The sequence below is a fragment of the Dioscorea cayenensis genome, chromosome 7, assembly GCF_009730915.1.
Source record: "Dioscorea cayenensis subsp. rotundata cultivar TDr96_F1 chromosome 7, TDr96_F1_v2_PseudoChromosome.rev07_lg8_w22 25.fasta, whole genome shotgun sequence".
Taxonomy (NCBI): Eukaryota; Viridiplantae; Streptophyta; class Magnoliopsida; order Dioscoreales; family Dioscoreaceae; genus Dioscorea; species Dioscorea cayenensis.
The window spans coordinates 21,958,876-21,966,902 of record NC_052477.1 but is presented as its reverse complement, the minus strand read 5'-3'; the positions used below and the strand labels follow the sequence as shown (position 1 = coordinate 21,966,902).

Genomic DNA, 8,027 nt, shown 5'->3' with positions numbered 1-8,027 from the left:
TTAAAGTAAGGTTATCAATTATAATTTGGTTATTGGTCGATTGCTTATCATTCTATAAAATTTAATACTCGAAAGGTATTTTGATAATATTAGTATATAATTTTATTTTGGTATAATTTTCTAAACAGTACTTTTATTTTTTCAAATTTACCCTTTAAATCCCTTTATATTGAATTGTAACATTTTGGTCTCTTTACACTTTTAATTTAGTCATTATTAGTTCCCCTAAACCCTAATCCTAAACCATCACAGGGACTAGCATGACTAGTATCAAAGGGACTAGCATAACAAGTAGATGAACTAAAAAGTTATAATTTAAAATGAAGAACTACAATATTAAAGTATTAAAAAAAAACTATCTAGAGAATTACACTTTTTATTTTCTGTTATTTTTAAACCAAAACACAAAAACGCTTGAGAATTTCTTTTTATTAGATACGGCCCCATCCAAGGTTTAAGCCTTGCTCGAAGAGGTTGGCATCAGCGCTCAAAGAAGTCGGCGGACTCATTTGCGCGTTTTCCTCATCGACCACGACCGCAGAGATGCTGGATATCAATATCTTCAGGGCCGAGAAAGGCTTCGATCCCGAGCGCATCCGCGAGTCTCAGCGCCGCCGCTTCTCCAGCGTCGAGGTCGTCGACGAGATCATCAGCCTCGACAAAGAATGGCGGCAGCGTATGCATCCTCCACTTCCTCTCTTCTTATCTCTGTGGTTAACTCTTCTCATTTCGATCTTGGTGTTTTTGCAGGTCAATTCGAGTTGGAGAATCTCAGAAAAGACTTTAATCGAATCAACAAGGAGGTTGCACGTCTCAAAATTGTGAGTTTCTTTGACGTTCTAAGCTGTGATTTGGGAAAAAGCAGGGTTTTTTTTTATTGTTTGATTGGTGCAGGCGAAGGAGGATGCGACGGAGATGATAAAAAGCACTAATGAGAACAAGAAATTAACTGCCGAGAAGGAGATTGAGGTTCAACAGGCGAAGGCTGCGCTTGATTCTAAGCTTGAGACGATTGGCAATCTTGTGCATGACTCTGTTCCTGTTAGCAATGATGAGGTTCGCCTGTGAGCAGACATCTTGCTTTTCGTTCTTTTGATGTTTATTGTGTTCTGTGGAGATTAATTTGACTATGTTTTGCAGGCAAACAATGAAATAGTTCGAGTATGGGGCGATAGACGTATGGAAGAAAAGTTGAAGAATCATGTTGATCTTGTCAAGCTTCTTGACATTGCTGATCTTGAGAAAGGTATGCTCAGTTGCAGCAAAGTTGTAATTTGACTTAGTTGTTTACACCATTGACTGCACTTCGTTTGGCAACTTAAGCTTTTATGCGTATGGTGTTCATTTCAAGACTACATTCTTATGCCTTTCTACCATGGTAATTACATTTTATTATATTATAGCTTGTGTATTTGTTTTTCCTATAATTTGCGTTATTCGATCTGCTTCTACTGCACATTGTCATTCATTGCACATATCTAGGATCTTAAAGGCTTCAGTGACTGATACGTGTTGAACTAGCTGCGTGCATGAGTCTTATAGGTACATGTTTACCTTGGATCCAAGATCTTTTCTGAAAATCGAAATATATGATTTGGTCTATGCTGCAGCATGGCAATCTAGTTTGTTGATGTTGCAATTACTCCTGTGACCCTAGTTGATCATGCTACATGGTTTCATCTGCATTCTGCATTTTGTTGGATTGCAAATTTTTATTCCGTATGAAATGACAAGAATCAATAATGATCAAAAGACAATATTGAGTAATTGTTTTTGAAGAGACGCTTCATTGGCAAGTTTTCATCTTACCTTTGATGACCAATTAAATGTGGATTTCTTGTTTACCCTTGAACAAACCTGCATCTTGTCCTATACATATTTCATTCAAATGTATATTCTCCATATTACAAAATCCCTGGATTGGCAGTTTTCATTGTATAACTAATTGCTTCTAATCATATTAACCATTAGTTCCTGAAACAGTCAATTAAGGCTGATATGGGAATTTTTTAACCAAAAACAATAGCTATTTGCTTCCGATCAAATAAATCAATAGTTCCTTGCATAGTCAATTAAGGCTGATCCAGGAATTTATATTTTAACCAAAAACATAGCCATTTGCTTCCAATCAAACAAATTAATAGTTCCTATCACAGTTGAGTAGTGCTGATATGAGAACTTTTTTTTTAACCAAAAGCAGTAACTATTTGCTTCCAATCAAATAAATCAATAGTTCCTACATAGTGACAAGTAACACTGGTATGGGAAGTTTTTTAACATAACCAATGCCAATCTTATATTGTTGATGTTACCTTGTGGCTGTTGTAGAAATGCTAATCTCCGTAGATGCTTTTGAGTAGCTATTGGTATGTACATAATTGAGACATCACATCAAAACCCTAATCTTTGAATTCAAAATGTGAAGTTGTTTTTTAAGCCATTGACTACTCAGGCTTCCATCTCCATGCTTGCACATCCCAACCAATTTTTATTGTTTCCTTTTGTCACATGATTAACAAACTAAATGTTTTGAATTTTATCTATGTAGAAGATCCTTAATGGTCATCATAGATATTATGGAATTATTTCTCTCTATGCATATAGGGCTAAGTTTATTATTAGAAATATTTATTGCTCCCCAGCAATGCCACATCCATGAAAAATTGCAAGTGATGGAATAATGGAGTAACATTGAAGACAGTTTCTTGAAGTTTGTCATCCTCATTATGTTTTGTCATATTTAGGAGGCATGGACATCTCTTTCTATGGTCTTGCATTCTTCACATATGAATTAGCATGAATCATTTTGAATCGTTGTGACTTGGGACAATAAACCTTTAGTTTTAATGGATGAAAATTTTCATCCTGATTATCTTAAAAAGAAAAGGCATGAGACTTCTCTTCCTATGCTTATACATTCTCACATATGAACTAGTAGTAATGGTTTTTTTCATTGACTCATTAGGACCATGGGCAAGAAACCTTCTTCATACTTTCTTAAAGACATCAGCTTGTTAAACTTGTGAACAGTGAAATTATATATACTTCTCTAATATAAATAAGGCTGGTATCTGAAAGTCAAACATGGAAACTCATAGAAAAGTGGGCTTTTACAGTAAAAAACCATAGTTTGGAGTATGTTCAATTGAACAATTTTTTGTTGATGTTAAGTGAGCGTAGGTGATCTTTGTCTTCTGACATCAAACTGTCAAGAATCAAACATCAATTTCTAGATGGCAGGTGCTTACCAAGCTTAGCTATCCCTTTTTCCTTCTTCATAATTGTGTTTTTGTTGCTAAAAGGGCACATTGGGTTTCAAATGACATTTGATCTTTTCTGCGCTTTTCAAATGACTTCTTAGCACAGTATGATCTACTTAACGAATACAATGCTACTTGGGTTGTTTAGGTGCTGATGTGGCGGGAGCAAGAGGTTTCTATTTGAAAGGTGAAGGTGTTCTACTAAATATGGCACTAATAAACTTTGGGTTAGCATTTTTGAGAGAAAGGAAGTATGTTCCGATGCAAACTCCCTTTTTCATGAGAAAAGATATTATGGGAAAATGTGCACAATTAGCTCAATTTGATGAAGAGCTATACAAGGTTTGTTTACTAACTCTACTCTGATCAACGAATATTACAGATATTCTGTTTTTCATTGTGAGAATATTGATTGACGTGGGATTATTGTTTGGTTATGTTAGTTGGAAGGTTTAATTATGCCAACCAAAGACTTTATTGGGATGTCTTTGTGGGTTTGGTTCATTTGGAAAATGCCTTATCCTGTAATACATTTGCTAGAGTGGGAACAAGAACTGAAATATAATTACTTAATGTGACATGGTTTTTTAGTATACAAATTTTATAAAGCTACATGAAGTAGACAACATTTTTGAGTTTAGTTTATAGATATTCAGGTCTAAATATTTAGGACCTGTCAGGTCCAGAAATTTATGTACCTTTCCAACTTCTTTATGCTGTTTTCAGCTTCACTTCCACTTCCAAAAAAGTGCTTATAGATATGAGGATCTGGTATTGCTTGTGCTTTTGGCATACTTCCTATATGTAATGTAAGTGATGTGAAAATCACTCTTGGATGCCTGGTTTTGAAATATGGTGGCGACGGAAACAGTCTGGTTTTTGTTGGCAGTGAACATGATGGTTCTAATTTTCTTGATTTAGCAATGAGCTCTTACACACATTTGCTATGATGTGCTAACTCAAGATGGGGACCTATGCCCATTAGAGGATGTGGATGTATTCGATCGGTTACTCTTTTTGAGCTCCATGTTCCATAGTAAGTACTGGGTTTGGAAGTCAGGAAAGCTCTAGAACTGTTGGAGAAGAAATATTTTTACTTTTTATGGTTTTTTTTTCCTAAAAGAGAATCAATCAAGTAAAAGTGCTTTTTATTAGTTTGAATCTAATTTAAATGGTTCCTGGATTTTTGAGAAATGGTTGTAGGGTTGCACCATCAAGTGGACAATGAGGAAGTTGATAGGAATTAAAGGAAAACAATTGAAGATTTATTGATAATTGAATCAAAGAAGACCAAAGCTTGGCCTGTAATTCGAGATGCAAGCCAACCTCTTCAATGCCTAACTACTAAGAACAAAAAGAACAAACCACAGCATGATCCCCATATGACTACTTTATCTCCTATTTATACTTAAACCCTAAAAAGCTAAATTACTAATATACCCCTAACTGACTTTTTAATTTCTGATTGACTAAATGTAGTGTTGTATGGATTGGGCTAGTAATTGCAGGAAGCAAATGAAAAGTTGTGGCTTGAGAATTGTTCAGGGTTTGGAGATTTAATTTAAGAGAAAAAGAAGAAGTCTTTCAAAGAAACAGAAGAGAAGTAAATAAATACGAAAAGTGCAATATTTTTCTTGGATATGATCTGTTTAATTAGCAGATGATTTTCATTGACTTTTTGTAACAATGTAACTTTTGTCCATCTGAACTATAGTGTATGGCTTTAATTGGTTCTGCACCTATGCATTGTTTAAGGTGATATTTGGTAGAAATGGTGACATTAACATACAATTTTGCAATTGACAATTATGGAGTATTCTTCTCAAATTGGCTTGTGGACTTCTTTGAAGACTTGGTAAACAAATGAAGGAGGGAGCTTATGGGTTTCAGAGAACTGAATTGCAGATATTGTTTTCGTTTTGAAAGTTTGGTGTAGAGGCCATCATTTTACTCTCATGACTAATTGAAAAATTAAAGAAAGATAAGAACCTTGTTGGTTTATGAATTAGATACATAGAAGGGTGATCTTTTTAGCCTTGGGAAAAATGTTCGTGTCAAGTGGATTAGAAGTTTAGTCTTGGTTGTTATTACTGTTTGTAAGACAGGTATACATATGTGCTGCTCATGACAATATTCTGATTGATTGATTTTGTGGACAGTTCACCCTAAGAACTATTTGTCATATAGGAAGATGTAGTTGTGATGTGTTATCCAACTTCTTGCACAATCTGCTAATTTTAACCAAGTGTGCTGTTTTCTGAAACCTTTCTAATATGCTATTCAACAGGTTACTGGTGATGGGGATGATAAGTACCTGATTGCTACTGCTGAACAGCCATTATGTGCTTACCATTTGAATGATAGAATCTATCCACAGGATTTGCCAATTAGGTATGTACTATTGCTGTACTTCATATCTTGAATCTGAAAAATTCCAACAAGATTAAAAAAGAACACCACTCAGCTAGATCTTAGATCAGATCTACGAAAACAAAAAAATTAGTGCCAAGGTGTATGCTCAGAAACCGGAGATTGTTTTTTTGTTTCTGTTTTGTTATTTACTTGATCAGATACGCGGGATACTCAACTTGCTTCCGGAAAGAGGCTGGTTCACATGGTCGGGACACGTTGGGCATTTTCAGGGTCCATCAGTTTGAGAAAGTGGAGCAATTCTGTATAACCAGCCCAAATGACAATGATTCATGGGAAATGCTCGAGGAAATGTTGAAGAACTCAGAGGACTTCTACAAGGAGGTGCGGTCTTGTGAAATCAATTCAATTTAGGATATTTCCGTAAATCAAATTTAACATTTGTTTTGATTATTGTAGCTAAATCTCCCCTATCAAGTTGTCACAATCGTGTCTGGTGCTTTGAATGATGCAGCCGCCAAGAAATATGATTTGGAAGCTTGGTTTCCTGCATCAAAGACTTACAGGGAGCTCGTCTCTTGTTCTAATTGCACTGACTACCAGTCGAGGAGACTAGGGATAGGATGTGGGCAGAAAAAGGCAAGATTTCTCCCCCACTGCTTCCTTTCATAAGTAGCTCTAGTGGAATTAGGAAAGCTATTCTTCAGTTTCTATTTTGGACATATGTTCTAAGCTATCGTGTGCTGTTCTGGCTTGACTGCAGAATGATGAACAAGCAAAACAATATGTCCATATCCTGAATTCTACCTTGACTGCAACTGAAAGGACCATTTGCTGTATCCTTGAGAACTATCAGAGGGAAGATGGGATTGAAATTCCTACAGTCTTGAGGCCATTCATGGGTGGCCAGGAGTTCTTGAGTTTTAAGTCTGCTCCAGAAACCAAGGCTAAGAAACCTAATAAGGCCAAGGTAATCTTTTTATTCACTTTATTATTCTTTTGTACATGTTTAATGTATAATTTTTTTCTTTGATTGTATAGGGAAATGCTGGTTTGCAAGCAGCACAACAGAAGTGACCAACTTTTGAAGTTTGGCAAATTGTGCCAAGTTTGCATTATTGAGCTGGTTGTATCAATCTTATAGAAAATTCATACTGAATTTTCCAAAAGCATCTAAAGAAGTGCGGCTGTCTTTGTTGCCCAACGGCGGATGAAACAGGAGTGTAGAAATGCATGAGCACTTTTACTGTTTTTTTTTTTAATAAGTAACGTTTATTAAGGTATTTTGATTATTGTGATGAAACAAAATCTAGTACCCTCATCATGGTAATTGCAGGTGTATGACTTTAATTATTGTGTGATTTTATTAAGGTGTCTTTTGTTGTCATTCGCATGGTCAGAACTCTTGCTTTTGGCTTAGGTGGTTTGTTTTTGTTTTTTAATGCTAAAACAATTGGTAACATGCCGGTTACATTAAGATAATATAATGAAGATTGGATTTATTTTTTAGCACGTTAGAATGGCAGAAGACAACACTATAATGATTTATTTTATACTATTTCATTGTGTGTGTGTGTGAATTCATGTGGTGCATGGTAAATGAATATTTTGTTTTATTTTTCTAAATTCCAACGTTAGAAAATATGTATTCTAGAAGATAGAATTTGGAAGATAATTTTTGTATTTTGTGTCCTTTCAAAATATGGTATATATTTTGACCAATGGGAAGTTTTGACAGAGAGAGAGAGAGAGAGAGAGAGAGAGAGAGGGGGTTGTCTGGTAACACTATTGATAGCACTCTTGATGCATACTGTTTACTTCATTGTTTTTATCATTGTATGATGTGCAACCGTTAGATTATACAGATGCCCGTTGAGTGCTTATCTACAGACGTCTAAAGAAGACTGACCCTCTCTATGTATATAAAACTATTTATTTCATAAAATAAGTTCTTGAAGAACAGAATTTATTAAAGTTTTTTGGGTTTCTTTTCAAATATTGAGGAGGCTATGTAATTTATTGCAATTGATTTTATTAAAAGAAATTGTTCATATCATCCCTCCAACTTTCTCACTGGATCAAAAAATCCCTAAACTATTTCATTTCTCCAAAAAGTTCTTTTTCTGACACCATCTGATACCTTATTTTTAAGTACTTTTGTCAGAAATGTCCCTCAGTGATTTTAAATGGAAACACAAAATATTAAATAAGAAACTAAAATATTAAACAAAAACGTTATATTTTAAATGAAAACTTATGTAGTTACCTGTAAACACACAATGTTAAGTAAAAATATACTTAATAGACGGGAAATATATTTCGTAAGCTAAGCAAAATTGAATTTTTAAATAAAATAAATTGATGCAGGGACTAAAAAATAAGTAAACTGAAAAAGGA

General features: G+C 34.7%; 1 protein-coding gene across 1 annotated transcript; it reads left to right on the top strand.

The window, feature by feature from the left end:
- The first annotated feature begins 456 nt into the window (after positions 1-456).
- On the top strand, positions 457-7,017 carry LOC120264346 (serine--tRNA ligase-like). Its single transcript, XM_039272154.1, has 10 exons — positions 457-676; positions 751-821; positions 895-1,056; positions 1,141-1,246; positions 3,409-3,602; positions 5,548-5,651; positions 5,831-6,014; positions 6,090-6,269; positions 6,394-6,600; positions 6,672-7,017. Exons 1-10 carry the CDS (start codon positions 544-546, stop codon positions 6,705-6,707), a joined length of 1,377 nt encoding a protein of 458 aa, XP_039128088.1. The 5' UTR covers positions 457-543; the 3' UTR covers positions 6,708-7,017.
- Positions 7,018-8,027: the final 1,010 nt, after the last annotated feature.

Bases quoted from the DNA above. Each gene is read 5' to 3' on its own strand.
- LOC120264346 (XM_039272154.1), top strand. From the start codon at position 544: ATGCTGGATATCAATATCTTCAGGGCCGAGAAAGGCTTCGATCCCGAG. The intron at 1,057-1,140 runs GTTCGCCTGTGA...TATGTTTTGCAG, and splicing joins TTCCTGTTAGCAATGATGAG to GCAAACAATGAAATAGTTCG. The intron at 5,652-5,830 runs GTATGTACTATT...TTACTTGATCAG, and splicing joins CCACAGGATTTGCCAATTAG to ATACGCGGGATACTCAACTT.